General features: G+C 48.4%; 2 protein-coding genes across 7 annotated transcripts in view; both read right to left on the bottom strand.

Annotated features, from left to right (window-relative positions):
• Positions 1 to 17,908, bottom strand: part of LOC310698984 (uncharacterized protein) — a 70,749-nt gene extending 52,841 nt beyond the window's left edge. For 3 of the 5 annotated variants that reach the window (XM_083520559.1, XM_083520569.1, XM_083520561.1), the window contains exon 1: positions 1,536 to 1,706. The gene's annotated coding sequence lies outside the window, so the exon portion shown is untranslated. Of the gene's footprint in view, positions 1 to 54; positions 157 to 1,535; positions 1,707 to 17,645 lie in introns of those variants that run through there. The other 2 variants (XM_083520562.1, XM_083520565.1) reach the window with 2 other exon arrangements.
• The window catches only part of LOC310698981 (uncharacterized protein), a 37,007-nt gene continuing 21,688 nt past the window's right edge, over positions 7,970 to 23,288 (bottom strand). Inside the window, exons 1-4 of one of the 2 annotated variants that reach the window (XM_083520551.1) lie at positions 20,364 to 20,577; positions 18,980 to 19,152; positions 17,303 to 17,441; positions 7,970 to 12,861 (exon numbers count right to left, since the gene is read on the bottom strand). In XM_083520551.1, coding sequence (XP_083376677.1) covers positions 10,756 to 12,738 — 1,983 coding nt within the window. In that variant the 5' untranslated portion in view covers positions 12,739 to 12,861; positions 17,303 to 17,441; positions 18,980 to 19,152; positions 20,364 to 20,577 and the 3' untranslated portion in view covers positions 7,970 to 10,755. Of the gene's footprint in view, positions 12,862 to 17,302; positions 17,442 to 18,979; positions 19,153 to 20,363; positions 20,578 to 23,288 lie in introns of those variants that run through there. The other variant, XM_083520550.1, reaches the window with a different exon arrangement.

The raw sequence follows: 23,288 nt of genomic DNA, 5'->3' as shown, positions 1-23,288 counted from the left end.
TCCCACCCACAAACTCATTCACATACAGTCTGTAAATTTGGGGAGGTCACACACCTCACCTGTGCTAATACTGGCAGACTTTGGCCTCCACAGGCACACCCGGTGTGTAGAGCCTCCAGCCACAGGCAATGTCTATCAAGAAAAGGGGTCCTTTGACTGGGAAGATTCATGCAGTCGCTGTCATAGGATGCTGATGGGTTGTATCCCAGCTTGTCAGTCACTCCGACATTGCCTAGAAAGAATAAGAGGAACAGAAATGCTTTTTACGGAAATGACTGGCAGAATCCGAGACCAGGGAGAAGAGTTGATGGAAGAATATTGGAAAAAGTTTAAAGACTATCTACAGAAATATTGCAAAATTAATGAGTGCTAGAATGATGTTGGATAGAAACTAAGTGGTCTTTAGCTGTAATGTTATAAGGGAATATGAAAAAATGGATTATTAATAGGTAAAAAATTAATGTTACCATACTTTATGATTAAAGACTAGGATATACAAAGAGGGGAGGGATTTGCTGAACTAATAATTTGAACCGGAATACAAAAAAGGGAGGCGTGAGGAGGTCCGGGAAATAAGCAAATGAAAGATAAGTAATGGAAAGAATGAATTGTTTTTAACCATTTTTATTTTGTATTTTTCTTTTTTCTTTTTCTTTATTTTGTAATATTCTGAAAATCTTAATAAATATATTTTTTAAAAAAGAAAAGAAATGCTTTTGAGGTGCAACTTCTATATCAATCCTGAGAGCCATTCCATGGACTCTGCACCCCTGTTTCTGATGACAGGTGTACATTATCCTCATCCTCAGCGGAAAAGACAATAAAGATGGAAGCCTGAGAGAGAGGAAAAGGTTTCTGGCTGCTTCCTGGGTGGGATTGCGGAAACCAAGAGCCGCTTCTGAGAAGGCCTCCCCCCTCCCCTCTTCCTCTCGGGGTTTCCTCTCCTCTCCAGGGTACCAGAGGTTGGACTGGACAGAAGCGCTGCGTCCGGACAGGGCAGGGACTTATGGGGTGGGAAGAGGATGGAGATTGCAGGAAGGAAGAGGTGGGGGCAGGACCCCCACTTTCCAGGGATCCCTGGGCGGGAGGGAGAAGCCAAGGCGGCCCCTTCGAAGATTGCCCAAGGAAGCCACGATTGAGACGCCCCCCCCCCAAGACTGGTCTTCCTATCTCTCCCCCCGCCCCCCCAGTGCTCCTTTTCCCTTCCCCCTCCCTCTCTCCCGCAGTTTCCCCTGCACTCTAGCGCGACTGACACCTCGCCCTGCGCGCCCCATCTCTCCATCCTAGCCCCCCCCAACAGGAGCAAGGGAGGGACTGGGGGGTCTCTATCCAGGCGTCTCTCGCGCCCCTTAACCCTTTCATGGGACGCGCGGAGCCTGGGAAACGGGGCGAGGGGTCCGCTCTGCGAGGAAAGATCCCTTCGCAGCACGCGTGCCGGGATCCAGGCCCCACGGAAGGCGATTTGGGGAGCTGGCGGGGGTCTCTGGGTCCTCTTGTCCCCTCCCCCCTCCTTCTCCCCCCCGCGAGCCCTTTACCTCTTTCTCCTCGCTCCCGATTCTCCTTTCCCTTCCTGCAACATCCACGGGGGGGGGGTCCCCTGCCTCCTCCCTCCCCTTTCCGAAAGCGCCCCCCCCCCGAGCTACGGGGCAGAGCAGCAATTCGGAGTGGAAGCTACACTTCCGGGAGAAGCAGGCAGGGTGGGAGGGGGCTCACCCCCCCCACATTCCTGGAGCAGAAGAGCCGGATTGGAGGAGGAGGAGGAAGAGGAGGAAGGGGTGCAACGTATGGGGGGCGGGAATTGGGGCTGTGGGGGCGGGGTGAGAGGAGGATGTGCCGGGAGGGGAGGGAAAGAATTTAGGGAGGGAGAGGAAGGTTTACCCCCTCCCCTTATCCTTCTGGGATCAGGAGAGCGGGGGAGGGGCTGATCCCGGAGATCCAGCTGCAAAGTGGGTCCCGTCCCGCCTACAAGATTTGCATTGCAGCATCCTCCCCTCCCCCACCTGGAAACTCCCCTTTGACTCCTGGAGGTGACTCATGGGGAGGGGGAAAGGGGGAGCCAGCCAGGTGACAGGACACTCAGGTTACCACCACAACTCCTCCCTCAACCCCTCCTTTCTGTGATGTATGCATGATGTTTCTGGGGGTGGTCTTGATCTACAGGGTGGCAATTTCAAAAGTCTTTATAAGCCCTTGCACAGCATTTTTCTGGGTCCTTCCACTCTCCTGCAAGTGAGGGGAACACCCTGTTGCAACAGTTCAATAAAGGCCAAGCCTACAGGCTGCTGATTTGCTCCAAGTTATACTGGTTGGTGTCTTTGTTTTTGTCCAAGGGAGCCCTCAGTTTTTGCCGTTAACAGACACAGGCACCTTCCCTGCACAACAGCCAAGAGGCTCAGAAAAGCAGCCGATACAATTGTAGCAAGAAGCAGATTCCATGTCTTAAGGGAGAAATCTGAGGGTTCCCTTGGACAAGAAACAAGGAGACCAGCCAGGAAGAGTAGAGCAAAAGAGCAGCCAGTGGGTCTTGATTGAAGACTGTCGCCACAGGACTCCCCCCTGCCCCCAGGTGGAACAAGATGGAAGCCCCCAACAAAAGAAGACCTCAACTTTTATTAGCTGCTAATCCCCCATACAACACCCCCAAGACTACATCATGACTGCATCATTGACACATCACAAAGAGGAGGGGTTCAGGGAGAAGAAGAAGAAGAGTTTGGATTTGGTATCCCGCTTTATCACTACCCGAAGGAGTCTCAAAGCGGGTCACATTCTCCTTCCCCTTCCTCCCCCACAACAAACACTCTGTGAGGTGAGTGGGGCTGAGAGACCACAGAGAAGTGTGACTTCTCTGAAGGAGGAGTGGTGGTGGAAACCTGAGGGTCTTGTCACCTGTCCGGTTCCTCCTTTCCCCTCCCCATGATTACATTCCTGAGGACAAAGAGGAGTTCACTGTTTCCTGCCCCCGGAGGGAAGGGCTGGTCACTGTCCTGTGTTTCAGTCCGTGCTGAATCCACTTCCATATGCAGGTCCTTTGTGAGTGGAATCATCTTCTGTCCAGGACCATCAAGGTTGGCATGCCAAGTGGGTAGGGCTCACGGCGGACAGGTTGGCTGCCTTGTGTCAAGTCTCCCCCCTTTGATAGTCCTTCCCTCATGGTGCAAAATAAAAGTTGAACCGTGCAGATCCGATGTATGGCTAATTTTGTATGAATTTATAACAGAAGTGTTGTGTATGTCATGTGTGTGTGTTGTGTTTGTACAAACCGAATGAGGGGTGTGTGTGGTTCCTGCCACACATGAATCCCAATCCCAAAGAAGGGCAGTGCCAAAGAATGCTCCAGCTACCGCACAATTGCACTCATTTCACACGCTAGCAAGGTTATGCTTAAAATGCTACAAGGCAGGCTTAAGCAGTACAGTGGTGCCTCGCAAGACGAAATTAATTCGTTGTGCAAGTTTTTTCTTCTTGCGAGTTTTTCGTCTTGCGATGCACGGTTTCCCATAAGAATGCACTGAAAATCAATTAATGCGTTCCTATGGAAACCGCCTTCAGACCAGGTCCGGGGACAGTCTGTCCCCTGACCTCTTCTGAAGGCTGGGGGGGGGGGACAAGGGCTTTTCTTCCCACCCCCAGCATTTTAAAAAACCCCGGGACAGCGGAGGACTTCTCTGCTGTCCGGGGCGATATAAAAGCCCCTGGGAAGGCAGGCAGGGGGGAGCAAAGACTTTCGCCCCCCGCCCGCCTTCAGAAGAGGTCCTGGACCTCTCCTGAAGGTGGGTGGGGGGCGAAAGTCTTTGCCCCCCCCCGCTTGCCTTCAAAAGCCGTCCGGGAAGGCAGGCAGGGGGGAGCAAAGAGTTTCGCCCCCCGCCAGCCTTCAGAAGAGGTCCTGGACCTCTTCTGAAGGCGGGTGGGGGGCGAAAGTCTTTGCTCCCCCCCGCCTGCCTTCAAAAGCCGTCCGCGATAGCAGGAAGCTCTTCCCTGCTATCCCGGACTGCTTTTAAAATTCTGGCGGTGGGGAACAAAGCCTTTTGGCCCCCGCCGGCCTTTCTGGACCTCTTCTGAAGGCCAGAGGGGGGGGGAAGGCTTTGCTCCCCACCACCAGCATTTAAAAGAGGTCCCCGGAGATTTCCCTATGGGCTTTCGTCTTGCGAAGCAAGCCCATAGGGAAATTCGTCTTGCGAAGCGCCTCCAAAACAGAAAACCCTTTCGTCTTGCGGGTTTTCCGTCTTGCGAGGCATTCGTCTTGCGGGGCACCACTGTATGTGGACCAAGAACTCCCAGAAGTGCAAGCTGGATTTAGAAGAGGCAGAGGAACCAGAGACCAAATTGCAAACATGCGCTGGATTATGGCGAAAGCTAGAATACATTTAATTCTGCTTCATTGACTATGCAAAAGCCCTTGACTGTGCCTAGCACAGCAAACTATATTTAGTTCTTAAAGAAATGGGAGTGCCTGATCACCTCATCTGTCTCCTGAGAAATCTCTATGTGGGACAAGAAGCTACAGTTAGAACTGGATATGGAACAACTGATTGGTTCAAAATTGGGAAAGGAGGACGACAAGGCTGTATATTGTCTCCCTGCATATTTAATTCATCATGCAAAAGGCTAGACTGGATGAATCCTGTAATAAAAAAATTAATGTTTTATATATATGTGATAAATGTTCATAAATTTACCAACCAAGCACATTCATAGATATATCAACCACATGTCTGCAGCAGCACAGGAAGACCGTCCTGAAACCATTTTGACTCCCAAACTGACCAAATGTTTTCTCTGCAAGGAGGGAGGGGGTGAGGGAACCTTCCCATTGTCTCAGGAATCAGGAATTCACCATCTCAAAGGAATGGCCAGACCACCAGGAAAGGGAATCAGATAAGGCATTATCAGATAACCTGGCAGACAGGAAAAACAACAACATTCACATTTCTGTTGTAGACCGCCTTTTCTGTGATGCAGGTATGATGTTTGTGGGGGGTGGTCTTGGGTTACGCCCCTTCTGTGATGTATGGAGGGGTGGTCTGGAGCTCCAGGGCAGGGAATTTAAAATGTCTATATAAGGGCAGGCACGCCTTGGTTCGGGGTCCTCCTCAGGGGAGCACCCTTTTGCAGCAGATCAATCAAGATCAGGCTTACTAGCTGCTTTGCTTCTCAATATTCTCTGGATGTCTCTGCTCTTTCCTCCTACCGATGGAGAACCTACAAGGGACTCTATAAAGGGCTCTTGGGTCCCCCATAAGGGAAGAAGGGCAGCTTTTGTTCACAACAGATGTCACCCCAGATGGGACCTTCGGTTGGCCAGATTCAAGGGGGGGCAAGGAAGGACCGGTGATCCAGCGCGCACCAGGCCATTTGCCAGGAGGAGCCACCAGTCCTCTAGAGCAGTGTTTCCCAACCTTTTTTGGGCAAAGGCACACTTGTTTCATGAAAAAAATCTCGAGGCACACCACCATTACAGCCCCGTGACGTCAGCGCGCAGCGTCACGCCGAGAGGGACATGAATTGCTAGCAAATTACATAATCACCTCCTTGAGGGCTGGCTCATCTTCTCCGAAGGCAGAACCCCATTAATTAACAGGACAGACTCACACCATAGCCAAGACGAGGGGGGGAAACCTCAGTCATGCACAGTCATGCACATGTGGGGGCTAAATGAGGACGAAGACCGGGCAGAGAGCAGGGTTCAAATCACCCCACCTGGCCAGGACAATCCCTGGGTGCTCCCTTGGGCCATTCGCCTGACCCACCTCGCAGGGCTGTTGTTGCGAGGATAACACGGGGAGAACCACGCGCGCCCCCGGGAGCTCCTTGGAGGAGAAAGCGGGCGATGAATGCAATGCACGAAATATATGAGAGGCGACCAGGTTTTGCAGGTGAGGGGCCCCCACCAGCCTCCGCTTCCAACACCTGGCGCAACGACGCCGAAGTTTCCCCCCGGGCTCGGCTCGGGGAGCAGCGCTGCTCCCCCCTGGCTCCCCTTCGCCCTCCCGGCTCTCTCTGCCGCCCACTGGGGACCCCCCTCACCTGCCAAGTCCGGAGCGGTGGAAGTTGCATGCATGCATGCAGGTCGCCGCGTTGCCATTGCATTGCACTCCATGCAACTCCTGCACGCATGCATTGCCTTGCACGCCCGCCAAGGGGTCTCCCCGCGGTCCGATGCGTCCCCTCCGGCGCGGATGCAGCATTGCAAAAATAAAAAACCCCCGACGCAGCCCTACCTGGGGGGCAGCCTCCGCCTCCGCCGCTCCGCCTCCGCGGGGATCCCCGGGCTCCATCCTGCCGCCCGATCTCCGCGGGGGCGCAGGCGGGCTGCGCGGGGTCTGCGCGGAAGAGCCCCTGCCCGCCCGGCTGCCGCCGCTGTGCTCATTCCATGGCCGGGAGAAGAGCGCTTCAAACAAAACGCCCGGCCCACCAGGCCACGCTGGGAAACGTAGTTCGCACACCCCACGCGGGCGCGGAGCCCAAGGGCGAGGGGACTACGGATCCCGGCAGCCCCCGCGCCGGGGACGGAGGGGGAGAGGCCGGGTGCAGGGATGGAGGGACGGGTGGGCGAGCGAGCGAGTGAGTGGCAGCCGCCAAGCCTTGGCCGAGAGCCAGGAAGGGCCTCCCTGGAGGAGGAGGAGGAGGGAGGCGCAGAGCGGGAGGGAGGGAGGGAACCCCAGGGGCCATCTAGTGACGGCAACCCAATCGAAAATTTGACTTAAAAAAAAAATCTTTCGAATTTTTTAATTTTTCCCGCGGCACACCAGGCAACATCTCGCGGCACACTAGTGTGCCGCGGAACAGTGGTTGGGAAACACTGCTCTAGTGACCCCAGGGTCTGGAAAGAAGTGGAGTTCCAGGGGGGCTAACCAAAGGAAGCAATGCTTGATCAGGCCGGCCACAAATTGATTTATTTTTAAAATAATCTTTATTGATTTAAACTACACACATATACAAAGAATTTGCAATCTCATACTGCAAAAAAGAACATTTAAAAAAAAACGAAGAAAAAAGGAAAGAAGAAATTACAGAAAAAGGAAAGAAGAAAAAGCAGATTTATGTGCATAAAAAATTTAATCTTCCTAATTAAATAAAAAAGACCTGACAAAATGAGTCTTTCAATCATTCTTATGGTACTGTTTATACTGCCGTTATTTCTTTCGCACAGTTTTATATTCTTTAATATTGTTCCGGTCTACTCCACAAACAGCATTTGTTGTGTTTACAAGTATCACTCAAGTTCTGCTAATATGGTGTGGTTGGTACAATATGATCTTCTATAATCCTTAGATATTCTCCATTCTCCAAATATTTTCCGGTTCAATACTCCTCTAACTCTTCCCATCAGTTTTGCTAGCTGTAAATATTCTAACATGAGTATATGGCTTCTCTTGGTGATGTCCACAAGGGTATTTTTGGCTCATGTAGTCCTTTATATTTATTCCTGATTTTATTTCACATGGCTCAAAAATCCCCTGTGGACCTTCACTTTTCCGTATATTAAAGAAGCGTGTCATCCAGACCGATTCTCGTGGCCTTCCAAGTCTAATAGGTCCATATCTTTTAGTGTAATCCAGTCTTTTATCCAAAACAATCCTGCCGCCGCATGGTAGAATTCCAAATCTGGCAATGCAAAACCTCCTCTCTCCTTTTGATCTGTTAATAACTGGTGTTTAATTCTCGGTTTCTTTCCTCTCCATATAAATCTAGACATTTCCCTTTTCCATTCCTTAAAACAATTCATTCCTCCTAAAATGGGCATTGTTTGGAATAAGAAAATCATTTTGAGGAGGATATTCATTTTCACAACGGAGACTCTTCCCCAGAGTGAGAGATGGAGTTTGGTCCAGGTTTCCATATTTTTAAAAATTTCTTTCCATACTTTACTAGAATTATCCTAAGATAAATTTAAACTTTTTTTGAAATCCAGATCCCTAGGTATCTAACCTTATTTTTAGTTTCCAGACCTGTTTTTTCTAGAAGAAGAAGAAGAAGAGTTTGGATTTGATACCCCGCCTTTCACTCCCTTTAAGGAGTCTCAAAGTGGCTAACATTCTCCTTTCCCTTCCTCCCCCACAACAAACACTCTGTGAGGTGAGTGGGGCTGAGAGACTTCACAGAAGTGTGACTGGCCCAAGGTCACCCAGCAGCTGCAGGTGGAGGAGCGGGGAAGCGAACCCAGTTCACCAGATTACGTGACTACCGCTCTTAACCACTACACCACACTGGCGTTCTAGACGTTCTTTTTTCCCCTTTCATTGTGAGGCCTTGTGTCAGTAATTTAGTTTTTGGGTAGTTTATTTTCAGCCCCAGGCCGGCCATAAATTAATCTAGCAAAAGACCCTGGGGTGGCCAGGAGCAGCGCATGCGGACGTGAGTCTAGGAATGGAGAAGATTGTGGGCGGGATTCTCTGAAACACCCAGCAACCCAGATTCTCATCCTTTGCTGTCTCTTTTGCTTATGGTCTTCACTACCAGCCTTCCTGGCAAGAGGTAGCGAGGAGGGGGAGGGGAGAATGTTAGACTTGGGGTTCTGCAGTTAGAGAGGCAATTAACTGCAAGGGGAGAACGCCAATCAAAGCTTTCATTCCCTGTCGGGGAACCTGGGATCTGAAACTTCTCCTTTTTCCCAAGGAAGATGCCCCAATGCTGGTCCAAGTGGACAGTTTGGATAGCAAGGGACTTGGGCTCGGTTTCCAATTTCTCTTTTTCTCCTAAATGCAGCTGCACCGGCAGCACCAAGATCCAGGAGGAAGTGACTGGTGCGCCTCAGAGCGCAAGGGCGTTTACAATTCCTTTCCTTTCTCTCTGGAGCAGCCGGATTTGGCACTGGGCTGCCAGGCGTCCAGTGGAAAGGGACTCTTTTCCCTAGAGTGTAAAAGGCAGAAATGGGTCTGGGACCCCATGGTAAATAAAGGGAGAGAGAAGGACTTTGTAGAGAAGATGAACGACTGTCAGGTCAGGAAAGACCTGGGAAAAGGCTAGCGGGTTTTTGTTTTTGTTTTTGGTTGAAAAATGGGATTCCCACATTCTAAGAGTTCTAACCGCCAGACACAAAGGCATGTGCTGGTTGCAGCAGGAGGGGGAGTCTCCCTGGTTGCTTCAGCAGCCGGCCTCCTCTGGGTCTCCTGGCCCCCTCCTCTCCTCCTTCCAAGCCTGAACTGCTCTCTGCCCCACGAAACCCTGTTTCCTCCTCAGCTTGCAATATCTCCCCTTCCGGTCTGCTCCCTTTTCTCCCTCTTTCGGCTCATCGCCATCCCACCACCAGGAAGGCAGCCCTCCTTCTGAAAAACCAAGAGAGTAAATAGACAGTTCTCTGAATGGAGAGGAGCAGAAGCGGAGTCCCCTGTGGCTTTTCAACTTGTTCATAAATGATCTAGACTTAGGATGGAGCAGGGAGGGGGCAAAGTTTGCTGATGGCAGCAATTTTTCCAGGGTTGTTCAAACAGAAATAGATTGCAAGGAGCTCCAAAAGGACTTCTTCAAAGGGAGTGAATGAACAGATACAGCTCATTGTCAATGAGATTAAAGTGGTGCATGTTGGGACAAAAAAACACCTCTTAATATCATGTACAGGCTCATGGGGTCTGAACTGGATTTCCCTGTGTGTTCTAGGAGACCAGGGGAGAGGGGAGCTGGTCACAGCAGGAGGGGGAGTCTCCCTGGATGCTATCTTCCCCAAACTCCTGAAAAAACAGGAGCTCTGGGGTTGCCCCATGGGGTTCAAGAGTGAAGATGCCCCCACCAGGAGATTTCCCTGGTACCTACAGCCCCTCCTTCCCCCTCTTGAAATTAGGCTTGGGGGGAAATATCCCATTCAATTTCAGTATTCTTCATGACCCGCAGGAGGCAGCGATGAAGTTCTGGTGAAGAAGCAGTGCTTGGAGATCATGCGGTGGGAGAATGACAGAGTTTAGAGCAAAAACCAAAGGTACTTTCATCTAAAATTATACTCACCATTGTGAGATGCTGCCTTCATTATTTCATTATTATACTGTTTTACATATAAACACCAGAACTGCACATATACCTCTTGTTTTTAGGAATGATTTCCTGCTGAGTTCATTGCTCAGAGTGCACACTGAGAGGAAGGAGTCCCACACTCCATACATCTAAATGGGTTCTCCCATGTGAGAGTCCCTAGATGTTCCTTAAATAAAGGTAAAGGGACCCCTGACCATTAGGTCCAGTCTTGACCGACTCTGGGGTTGCGGTGCTCATCTTGCTTTATTGGCCAAGGGAGCTGGTGTACAGCTTCCGGGTCATGTGGCCAGCATGACTAAGCCGCTTCTGGCGAACCAGAGCAGCGCACAGAAACGCCGTTTACCTTCCCACCAGAGCAGTACCTATTTATCTATTTGCACTTCACATGCTTTTGAACTGCTATGTAGGCAGGAGCTGGGACCGAGCAATGGGACCTCACCCTGTTGCGGGGATTCGAACCGCCGACCTTCTGATCGGCAAGTCCTGGGCTCTGTGGTTTAACCCACAGTGCCACCCGCATCCCTGTTCCTTAAATACTCCATTATAAATAAAGCATTTTTTGCAGTCTTTTCATTTAAACTGCTTATGCTCTCTGAGTTTGTTGATGGTCTGAAGGGTTTCAGCTCTTAAACTTCTTCATGTCCATGAGTCTGTTGATTTGGAACTTCCACTAAGAGTGAACCTCTATCTACTTTCCTGATATTTATATGGTTTGTCTTTTGTGTGAGTTTTTTTGACATAAATCAAGGGTTCCACTCTCTGAAGCTCCTTCAACAGTCCATGCATTTACATGGTTTCTCCCCTGTGTGTCTGCTGATGTTTTCTAAGATTTCCATTCTGACTGAAGCTCTTTCCACACTCCATACATTTAAATGGTTTCTCCCCTGTGTGAGTCCATTGATGTGTTCTAAGTTTTCCATTCTGACTGAAGCTCTTTCCACACTCGATACATTTAAATGGTTTCTCCCCTGTGTGAGTCCGTTGATGGTTTCTAAGGTCTCCACTCTGATTGAAGCTCTTTCCACACTCCATGCATTTAAATGATTTCTCCCCTGTGTGAGTCCGTTGATGTTTTCTAAGATATCCTCTGTTACTAAAGCTCTTTCCACACTCAATACATTTATATGGTTTCTCCCCTGTGTGAGTCCGTTGATGTAGTCTAAGGCTTCCATTGTTACTAAAGCTCTTTCCACACTCAATACATTTAAATGGTTTCTCTCCTGTGTGAGTCCGTTGATGTAGTCTAAGGCTTCCACTATGACTAAAGCTCTTTCCACACTCGATACATTGATATAGTTTCTCCCCTGTGTGAATCCGTTGATGTGTTCTAAGATATCCTCTGTTACTAAAGCTCTTTCCACACACGATACACTTATATGGTTTCTCCCTTGTGTGAGTCCGTTGATGATTTCTAAGGTTTCCACTCTGATTGAAGCTCTTTCCACACTCCATGCATTTAAATGGTTTCTCCCCTGTGTGAGTCCGTTGATGCGTCCTAAGGCTTCCATTCTGACTGAAGTCCTTTCCACACTCCATGCATTTAAATGGTCTCTCCCCTGTGTGAGTCCGTTGATGTTCCCTAAGGTTTCCATTTTCACTAAAGCTCTTTCCACACTCGATACATTTAAATGGTTTATCCCCTGTGTGAGTCCGTTGATGGTTCCTAAGGCTTCCATTGTTACTAAAGCTCTTTCCACACTCGATACATTTAAATGGTTTCTCCCCTGTGTGAGTCCGTTGATGGTTCCTAAGGTTTCCATTCTGACTGAAGTCCTTTCCACACTCCATGCATTTAAATGGTCTCTCCCCTGTGTGAGTCCGTTGATGTTCCCTAAGGCTTCCATTATCACTAAAGCTCTTTCCACACTCAATACATTTATATGGTTTCTCTCCTGTGTGAGTCCGTTGATGTAGTCTAAGGCTTCCATTGTTACTAAAGCTCTTTCCACACTCAATACATTTAAATTGTTTCTCTCCTGTGTGAGTCCGTTGATGTAGTCTAAGGCTTCCACTATGACTAAAGCTCTTTCCACACTCGATACATTGATATGGTTTCTCCCCTGTGTGAATCCGTTGATGTGTTCTAAGATATCCTCTGTTACTAAAGCTCTTTCCACACACGATACACTTATATGGTTTCTCCCTTGTGTGAGTCCGTTGATGATTTCTAAGGTTTCCACTCTGATTGAAGCTCTTTCCACACTCCATGCATTTAAATGGTTTCTCCCCTGTGTGAGTCCGTTGATGCGTCCTAAGGCTTCCATTCTGACTGAAGTCCTTTCCACACTCCATGCATTTAAATGGTCTCTCCCCGGTGTGAGTCCGTTCATGTGTTCTAAGTTTTCCATTATTACTAAAACTCTTTCCACACTCGATACATTTAAATGGTTTCTCCCCGGTGTGAGTCCGTTCATGTTTTCTAAGGTTTCCATTATCCCTAAAGCTCTTTCCACACTCCCTACATTGAAACGGTTTCTCCCCTGTGTGAGTCCGTTGATGTTGTCTAAGGTGTCCACTCTGACTGAATCTCTTTCCACACTCCAGGCATTCATATGGTTTCTCCCCTGTGTGAGTCCGTTTGTGCAATTTAAGGTTTCCACTCTGACTGAAGTTCTTCCCACACTCCCTGCACTTAAAACGTTTTCTCTCTGTGTGAGTCTGCAGGTGTGTTCTAAGTTTTGCATTGAAAGAGAAGCTCTTTCCGCACTCCATACCTTTAAATGGGTTATTTCCTTTTTGTGTTCGTTGATGTGAACTATGTGTGCTCATTCAGTGAAGCATATTCCACATTTCACACATTTTAATGGCTATTCCTAATGAAACGAAAGGTGCACTGTCCCGTGCAATTCTGACTTCTCCACCACCTTTTTCAGAGTGGGCAGAAAGGAAATCCTGTTTGGGTTTTAGGAAAGAAAACACAGAAAAAAAAGGACACATCAACCTCCATTAGCACCTTCTCTTATTTCAACATCTCCTACATTCTCCCATGTCCTACCCATGTTCCTAATTTTTAGGAAATGAAAATGGTATGATGTCAAATGGTAGTAATGCATCAGCAACCTTTCATAATCTTCAATCATCTTTAATAACACAGAATGATCTTAGAATACCGTTGTCTTGTGGGACTGCCTTTCTTTCTTTTTTCTTCTTCTCTTTTTTTAAAACTTTTCTTTTGCTTTAAACAGGTACATGTAAACAGGTACTTAGAAATAAAGACAACCAAAATGACAAAGAAAAATTCCTTAATAGTAATGAAAAAAAATGAAAAAAGTCTACAAAAAATATTGAGGTACATGACACAGAACAAAGCAACTATGGGAAAGATAAAAGGAAAAAGAAAAAGGAAAAAAGAAAAAAGAGAAAAATAAAAATAAAAATAAAAATGAGCCTAAGCAGGAAAGCTCATCTATTGTACACTTCCGTCAAGCTCACAACAGATCATTATTCTTATCGATTCTCTCTATCTGCATTCCAAAGGAATCCCTCATCTTGGTATCAGGGAGCATTTCTCTATGCGGTATCATTCTAAACATAGCCAGATCTTTCTTGTTGAGCCCTTGTCCCCTACATAATTATTTAAATATTCCTATTCTTCTTTCACAATTTTTTAAGGTTTATCTCTTATTGCATCGGTCAGCTTTGCGAGCTCCAAGTACTCGCACAATTTGACAACCCATTCCTCTTTAGTGGGTATATTTTTATCTTTCCACTGTTTTGCCACTACAACCCTTACTGCTGATGTTGCGTACATAAATAGCCTAGTTTTGTTTTTGGGAATATTATCTGAAACCATTCCTAGTAAAAATTATATGGAGAGACGACCAATGAGTGACGCAAGCAAGAATCAAGTTAGCGAAATTTTTCGAGATAAATGGGAAACAAAATGCAGACATAAATGTAGTTTAGTAAAGCGTACATGAGGGGTCTTGGAATACAAGAAATGGCTAGACTGAAGAAGATAAAAGACAATAATATCCAAGAGCTAACTAACCAGATAAGAATTAATGAAAAAGAGTTGATCAAAAATCCAAAAAGTCATGAAATATTACAAAAAATAAAGATATTGCAATCCCATATCTCTCGTATATTAAATAAGGAAGTAGAAAATAAAATTAAATGGGGAAAACAAAGGTATTTTGAGTCCGCCAATAAGCCCGGTAAGTTGTTAGCATAAAGGAAAAGCAAACAAAAAAAGTTATAAATAAAATTTTGGACAAAGGAGAGGAAACAACAGACCCAGTAAAAATAAAAATAAAATTCTTAAACTTTTATAAAGATTTATATAAACAAGAACATTTAGAGGTTAATAAAATGGAAGAGTATTTACAACAAAATAAATTACCAAGAATTGAAAAAGAAGAAGTTGAGGCCCTCAACTCCAATATAGAAATAGATGAAATGGCACAAGTAATAAAAAAATATGAAGAGTGGCAAATCGCCAGGTCTTGACGGAACCACATTAATGTACTATAAGAACCTGGAAGAAGTAATCCTCCCTATATTACAAAGACTAATGAATAATATACTGGGAGGGAAAGATATACCACAATCATGGAAAGAAGCACTGGTCACTCTAATCCCAAAACAGGGAGTGGAGTTGACAGACATGAAAAATTATAGACCAATCTCCCTGTTGAATACAAACTATAAAATCTATGCTGGGGTGATGGCTAATAGATTAAAAAAGACTCTAAACAAAATAATCAGCAGAGACCAGGTGGGCTTCTTACCAGATAGACATATAAAAGACAATACAAGAATAATAATTGACCCGTTGGAATATGTGGAAATGAAACCAAGTAAAAAGATGGCCATGTTATTGGTTGATGCAGAAAAAGCTTTTGATAGAGTATCATGGAATTTCCTATTGGAAACTTTCAAAGGTCTTGAGAAAATAATTAATGGAATTAGGGCGATATATGATAACGAAAAACAAAACTGCTAATAAATAACGAGATCACCGAAGAGTTCAGCATCGAAAGGGGGCCAAGACAGGGGTGCCCTCTCTCCCCACTTATTTTTATTGCCACCTCGGAACCACTTTTAATAGCAATAACAAAGGATAAAAATATAAGAGGAATTAACCTAGGAACTTGATAAAGCCTTTGCCGATGATGTAATCGTAACCACTGAAAATTCAGTGGAAAGTATCCAAAAAACGCTTGCACAACTGGAAGAATTTGGGAAAGTCTCTGGGTTCAAACTGAATAAAGGAAAATCCAAATTATTAACGAAAAATTTACGTAAGTTGGAACAAGAGGAACTGGAAAATACAACAGGTTTAAAGGTAGCCAATAAGGTAAATTATTTGGGGGTTTGGATCACCAATAAGAATATAAACTTATATAAGGACAATTATGAGAAGAAGTGGAAGGAAATAAAAAAAGAATTAGAGACTTGGGGAAAATTGAAATTATTCCTGTGGGGGAGAATATCCACAGTTAAAATGATGGTATTGCCAAAGATGATTTTTATGTTCCAAACAATACCTATAATTGGAGGTGTAAAGTGTTTTAAGGATTGGCAGAAGAACCTTGCCAAGTTTATTTGGCAAGGGGGAAAACCACACATAAAATTTAAGCTACTAAACTGTACTTTGAGGCAGTGTGTTGGACATGGATTAAGGACTGGATATTAATTAAAAACACGGAAGTCCTAGATCTGGAGGGATGGGATATTGTGTACGGGTGGCATGGCTACATAGGCTATGACAAGGTTAAATCCCGCAAAGGATTTTTAAATCACATTGTGAGAAGGGCATTATATGAAGTATGGGAGAGGAGTAAAATCAGTAGTAACCATAACACCATGGTGGCTGTCACCAATGGAATCTATGTCAGTTCACAGGATGAATATGAACAGCGATTGGCTAACATATAAGGATTTAGTAGAGGAAACAAGTAGTGATCCAAAAATAAAGGGCCTAAGCGAATTGAAACAGAAGGGAATAACCTGGCTGGAGTATTATCAATTAAAAGCCGCCCTTGAAAAGGATAAAATAACCAAAAGATTTGACCAAAAAAAATCCTATCTGGAGAAGGATATTTTATATAATAATCAAAAGACACTTTCTAAAATGTACAAACTACTTTTGAATTGGCAAAGAAAGGAGGAAAATATCAAAGAAATTACAGTAAAATGGGAGAGGGACCTGGGACATACGATCAAACCCAATATTTGGAACGAATTATGGACTAAAAATATAAAATTCACGGCTTGTTTCCTTATAAGGGAAAAACTTATGAAAATGTACTATAGGTGGTACCTGACCCCTGTAAAACTTGCAAAAATAAATAAATAATAACAAGTGCTGGCGATGTAAGGAACAGATAGGAACATACTACCATATGTGGTGGTCCTGTCTAGAGATACAAAGATTTTGGAACATGATTTATGAAGAGATAAAGAGATTGATAAAAACTACATTTAGCAAGAATTTTTACTCTAAGACTGCCTTTCAAATCAAGTGGTTGCCCCCGTTTCCACCTCTAGATCTTCATGAATCACCTGCACAGTCCCACTGACCTCAGGAGGTCCATGTGGACCATTATGTGAGACCCAGATCTACATCTTTTCCAGGGACTGTGGTCTGGGTCAGTCAGAGAACTAGTGGCAAGGCTTGGTGCTTGGGGTCAGCTGAATGGGTGCTCAGGGAAGCTCCTGTTCTTGGAGATGGACCTCTGTCCTCATGCCTCGCATTGCATTGAGAGAGCAGGAGAAACAGAAGGAAAGCAGCTGGCACATGGGAATCCCAGGCGGAAACACCCACCCCAATGGTGCTTTATAATGATGACGTGCTGCCTGAACTCGAGCCCGTCTTCTGACTATCCTAAAGTGACACTGAAAAGCAGGACATAACTGTACTTAATCGAAGATAGCCGTGTTGGTCTGACACAGTTGAAGTGAAAAAGAATAGTCCAGTAGCACCTTAGGGACCAACTAAGTTTGTTCTAGGTATAAGCTTTCGTGTGCATGCACACTTCCTCATATAGTGAAGGGTAGTAGGAGATGGTAGTAGGAGTACCTTCTGAGAAAAACCCCACCCCACCCTCCCACGATATACAAGGGTCTGGTGACATCTGTGTCAGTGTATCTGAAGACGTGCGCATGCATACGAAAGCTTATACCTAGAACAAACATAGTTGGTCTCTAAGGTGCTACTGGACTATTTTTTAATTTTTTATTTCAACTGCGTCAGACCAATACGGCTACCTACCTGAATCTAGATGTCATGGGGTGTTGGGGAGCAGTAGTTCCTTTGGTGGGGAACATGTCCTGCACCTCCTGGGGTCATTTTTCCATCCTTGGTGCCCACCCTGCACTCGGCTCTCACCTGTGGCTTCCAGAAGCTGTCAGCATGCAACAGGGGTTCAAGCAACGGCTTCAACCGGCCGGCTAAACCAGGTGAGGAAAGCTGATGGGTCTCAAATCCTTGGTGGGCTGGGGAATTCTGCTGCACCTGAAGTCAAGCCCTGGTGGATGGAGAGGTGGAGAACAACCGTGAATCCCACAGTCCAGAAGGCAGATTCTGCCCGTGCGGAAGAGGAACGTGAAGGGCAGATGGGGCACGTCGACCTGGAGGCTTGTTATCTAGTCCCAGGGTTACCCTGACATTGAATTATATATGAATTGCAGTATTGAAATGTGTCTGCTCCCACTTCATATTCTGATATTACTCTACTCTGCTTGTCTGTTTCTTACTTGAGTGCTGTTTTGGTTTGCTAAGTCAGGGTTTTACTGTGAGTTACATTTTTGCTATTTTTTGGGTCCTGTCATGCTTATCTGTCTTCAGTAATAAATTTCTCAGCTGATTTTTTTTTCTGCCTCTGAGTGTTTTTTCCTACTCTGCTAACTATACATCGATCATTATGGAGGAGTAAGATCTGCAACCTCAAGCCCTCCTCAGCCTCGGCCCTGTGGACCTGAAGGAGCATCTTTACCCCAGTCGTTCAGTCCGGACAGGGAGGTCCGCCTCCGAGAGTCTTCTGCTGGTTCCCTTGCTGATAGAAGTTAGAAGTTCCCTTGCTGTTGGAAGTGAAGTTCCAGGGAACCAGGCAGAGGGCTTCCTGCCCCATGGAATGCCCTCCCTTCAGAGGGCAAAGAAGTAGGCAACTATCTGACATTTAGAAGACAGCTGTATCAGGAGGTTTTTAATTTTTGGATGTTTTACTGTCTTGTATATGTTCTGTAGGGACGCGGGTGGCGTTGTGGGTTAAACCCCAGAGCCTAGGACTTGCTGATCAGAAGGTCGGCGGTTCAAATCCCTGCGACAGGGTGAGCTCCCGTTGCTTGGTCCCTGCTCCTGCCAACCTAGCAGTTCGAAAGCACATCAAAGAGCAAGTAGATAAATAGGTACGGCTCCGGCAGGAAGGTAAACGGCGTTTCCGTGCACTGCTCTGGTTCGCCAGAAGCAGCTTAGTCATGCTGGCCACACAACCCGGAAGCTGTACGCCGGCTCCCTCGGCCAATAAAGCGTGATGAGTGCCGCAACCCCAGAGTTGGCCGCAACTGGACCTAATGGTCAGGGGTCCCTTTACCTTTACCTATATGTACTGTAAGCTGCCCAGACTGCCTGGGGGGAAATACTAATACTATAACGTCTAGAGTGGTGCCTCGGGTTACAGGCGCTTCAGGTTACAGACTCAGAAATACTACTAACTCAGAAATACTACCTTTTGTTAAGTACTTTGCTTCAGGATGAGGACAGAAATCATGTTCCGGTGGCGCGGTGGCAGCAGCAGGTCCAATTAGCTAAAGTGGTGCTTCAGGTTAAGAACAGTTTCAGATTAAGAACGGAGCTGTAGAACGAATTCACTTCTTAACGAGAGGTACCACTGTACTATTATTATCATCTTGCGATTTTTTGTAGTTATTTTGGAATTCATACTGCAATATTTGCTTATGAAATGTTATGGGTGGAGAAAATCACAGGGTTCCCGTAAATTATAATCCCACCCACAAACTCTCATTCACATACAGTCTGTAAATTTGGGAATGACACACACCTCACCTGTGCTAATACTGGCAGTCTTTGGCCTGCACAGGCACACCCGGTGTGTAGAGCCTCCAGCCACAGGCACTGTCTATCATGAAAATGGGTCCTTTGACTGGGAAGATTCATGCAGTCACTGTCATGGGATGATGAAGGATTGTATCTCAGCTTCTCAGTCACTTTAACATTGCCTACAAAGAATAAGAGGAACAGAAATGCTTTTGAGGTGCAACTTCTGTATTAATCCTGAGAGCCATTCCATGGACTCTGCACCCCTGTTTCTGATGACAGGTGTACATTATCCTCATCCTCAGTGGAAAAGAGATTAAAGATGGAAGCCTGAGAGAGAGGAAAAGGTTTCTGGCTGCTTCCTGGGTGGGATTGCAGAAACCAAGAGCCGCTTCTGAGAAGGCCTCTCCCCTCCCCTCTTCCTCTCGGATTTCTTCTCCTCTCCAGGGGACCAGTGGTTGGACTGGGCAGAACAGCTGCGTCTGGACAGGGCAGGGGCTTATGGGGTGTTAGGAGGATGGAGGTTGCAGGAAGGAAGGGGTGGGGGGACAGGACTTTCCAGGGATCCCTCTCTGGTCGCCCCCCCCCGGTCCCCGGTTGATTGCTGGGCGGGAGAGAGAAGGCAAGGCGGCCCCTCCGGAGATTCCTCGAGGAAGGCACGATGGAGACCCCCCCAAGAGTGGTCTTCCTATCTCCCCCCCCCCTGCCAATGCTGCCCTTCCTCCCCCCCCCACGTCCTTGACCCCCTCCCTCTCTCCCGGAGTCTCCCCTGCATCCAGAGTCTTCCTTGGCACCACTCCCCCCCACGTCCTGCGCCCCCATCTCTCCAGCCGGAGGGCCCCCCAAGACGAGCAGGGGAGGGACAGGGGGGTCTCTATCCCTCGTGCCCGTTAACCCTTTCGTGGCCCACCTCTCTCTGCGCGGAGCCCCCCGCGCTCCGGATATTCCCAGCGGGCGCCACGATGGAGACCTCTCCCCAAAGACTGGTCTTCCTATCTCCCCCCCCCCGTTGCCCTTCTCTGACCCAGGGATGCTCCCCTCCCTCCCCCCATTCCTCGACCCCCTCCCTCTCTCCCGGAGTCTCCCCTGCACCCAAAGGCCCCCTTGGCTCGGGTCACCCCTCGCCCTGCGCGCCACACCTCTCCATTCGCAGCCCCCCCGACAGGAGCAAGGGAGGCACGGGGGGGGTCTCTATCCAGGCGCCTCCCGCACCCCTTAACCCTTTCCTGGCCCGCTTCTCCGCGCCCCAGGGAGTCCTCGTGGGTGGGCGCCCCATCTCCGCCCCTTCGCAGCACGCGTGCCGGGATCCAGGCCCCACGGAAGGCGCTTGGGGGAGCTGGAGGGGTCTCTGTGTCCTCTTCTCCCCTCTCCCCCCCCCCCGCGACTCCTTTACCTCTTTGTCCTCGCTCCGATTCTCATTTCTTTCCTGCAACATCCACGTTGGGCGGGGATCCTCCTCTTCCCGTCCTCCTCCCCTTTCCGAAAGCGCCCCTCCCCCCCAGCTACGCCGCAGAGCAGCAATCCGGAGCGGACGCTCCACTTGCGGGAGAAGCAGGCAGGTTGGGAGGGGGGCTCCCCCCTCATTTCCGGAGCGAAGCCGGATTGGAGGAGGAGGAGGAGCAATGTATTGGGGGCGGGATCTGGGATTGTGTGGGCGGGATGAGAGAAAGATGTTCCGGGAGGGGAGGGAAAGTTTTGAGCGGGTGGGGGGGGGGAAGGAGGAGAGGCAACCCCCCCCCCCGTCTTCCTTCTGGGATCAGGGGAGGGGGGAGGGGCTGATCCCGACAATCCAACAGCGAAGTCACAAAATGCGTTGTACCTGGAAATCAGATCAGACTCCGAGTTCGTGTTTTGGCAACATGACAAGTCTGTCCATCGGGATGCCTGACGATTCCTGCTCCCTGCCTTTTCCGGGCCAGCCTGAGAGATCACTGGAAAGGGAGGATTTCTTGACTCCAGAATCCATCTTGGCAGACCCGTTTCATTCAGGCCTAGAGATCTGCTCTTTGGACGAGTCTGCTTGGATCATGTGGATCACCAATGGATCATATGAATCATCACTAGATCATCCATGATGTCATACCCATCTCACGGGGGGGGGGGGCTCAGGATGAATCTTCTGCCACGTGACTGGGGGAGTCTGGAGGCTGACGGGGGTCAGACAGGGCTGCTGTTTTGCTCTCCTTACTATTTCAGCTCAGATTTTACTGAAATGGGTGGATTCATTGAGGAAACGGGGCTACGTTGCAAAGAGGCAAATGTGTCTACTTTGTTACCACCAGTGAGTTGTGTTGCAAAGGCCATTTGCAGAAAGGCTCCTATTGTATCACCTGCGGCTACATGCCGGAGTTTGGGTGTTTTGCGGAAATGTGTCTCTATAAATGCACTTATCCCCTTGAGTTTATAATGGCAAGACATTAAATCCCATGAGATGTGCAAACTGGCTGCTTTTGGAAGCACCACTCTGCAGCCCTGCCTGATGCACGCTTACTTAGGAGTAACCCCTACGCCGTTCCATCTGATGCACGCTTACTCAGAAGTAAGTCCCCATAGTCGCCTTTGGCGGGACTTGACCATCCAGGGGTCCTTTACCTTGGGTAACAGGGGCCAGGAGGGGCCAGCCCCAGCCCCTGCTGGCTGGTCACATCTTCCACGCCAAGAAACTGGGCAGAGCCTTTAGGAGCCTCTGGCTGAACCTGCTGCTCTTCTCCCTGGCACCGCCATCTCCACGCAGGTGCCCCCGAGGCAGGTTGGCCTGCAGTTCCCCTCAGTGCCAGCCAGCACGATGCCTGCACTCAGAACACCTGGAGGGCACTGGCTGAAGTCTGGGAGCCCTCGGTGCCAATGCGCAGCTGCTTTGCTTTTCCTCCGCCTGGCGGACATCAACACAGCACCCTACAGGGGGTGGTCTCTTGTTCAGATGCCCTCCCTGGGGAAGAGTCGTTGGCCACAGGAAAGTGTGCCAGGAGGGGCCATTGAGAGGGCAGTCTGGCACAGCCAGTGGGGAGAGTGCCTTCCTTGGGTGGGGTGGGGGGAGCTTGGATGGCCCCCTGCCTGTGATGCTTAGCTGAGATTCCTGCTATGCTGGCGGTTCAACTAGATGACTCAGGAGGGCCCTACCTACTTTACAGTTAGAAGCCCCCGCACTGCCCCCTCCACACCACCCAGATGGGACTCTCTTGTCCAACCCCACAAGGCCATTCCTCTGTCTGGACGGGGAGGGGGAGATAAGGTTCGCCAGCACTGCAGCCCCTAACTTTCAAGCTGGGGCAGAGATGCAGATGCTCCAGGGTCTGGGCTGGCCACAGGCACCCATGGGCGTGGATGTTGAGCCTTTCTTTGGGAGGGGGGGAGTTACAGAAAAATCTAGGTGCCAGGCTGCTCAGTCCCCCAGCTCGTCGGGCTGAGCCCTGCGGGTCCCTGTGGAATAAAGGAAGGAGTCCAGCCAACCGGAGCAAATAAAGAGAGATTGCAAGGAGAGAGATTGCAAGGAGCTCCAAAGGGACTTCTCCAAACGGGCTGAATGGGCCGAAAATACAGTTCATTGTCAATGAGATTAAAGTGATGCATGTTGGGACAAAAAAAACCTACGCCCGTTAATATAATGTACAGGCTCATGGGTCTGAATTGGATTTCTCTGTGTGCTCTGGGAGACCAGGGGAGAGGGGAGCTGGTCACAGCAGGAGGGGGAGTCTCCCTGGATGCTTCAGCAGCCGGCCTCCTCTGGGTCTTCTGGACCCCTCCTCTCCCCTCTCTGAGCCTGAACTGCTCTCTGCCCCAGCCTCTTCCTGCTCACCAAACCCTGTTTCCTCCTCAGCTTGCAACACCTCCCCTCCCGTTCTGCTCCCTTTCCTCCCTCTTTCTGCTCACTGCCATCCCCCCACCAGTCCCCAGGATCTAAGCCTTCTTCCCTTGTAGGTCCCCCAACTGGTGCCTCCCCCCCCCCCGGCACCCAGCTGTTCCATGACAGCAAAAGCAGAAACAACAGTAAAACCAGTATGATAGCAGTATGAACTGTGGGCCTCTGGTAGGAAAACTCCCTAGCAGCATGTCTGAATAAAAACTTCTGGGACTATGGAAAAATACTCTCTTCCCCAAACCCCAGAATAAGGAGGAGCTCTGGGGTTGCCCCATGGGGTTCAAGAGTGAAGATGGGCCCATCAGGAGACTTCCCTGGTCCCTGCAGCCCCTCCGTTCCCCTCTTGCAATTAGGCTTGAGGGGAAATCACCCATTAACTTACAATATTATCAGTTTTCTTCAGAAAGCGCAGGAGGCAGCAATGAAGTTCTGGTGAAGAAGCAGTGCTTGGAGATCATG

This window comes from Podarcis liolepis (genome assembly GCF_965112155.1).
Source record: "Podarcis liolepis genome assembly, contig: HAP1_SCAFFOLD_79, whole genome shotgun sequence".
Classification (NCBI taxonomy): Eukaryota; Metazoa; Chordata; class Lepidosauria; order Squamata; family Lacertidae; genus Podarcis; species Podarcis liolepis.
Note: the sequence above shows the minus strand (reverse complement) of the source record. Positions and strands in the feature narration are given on the sequence as shown.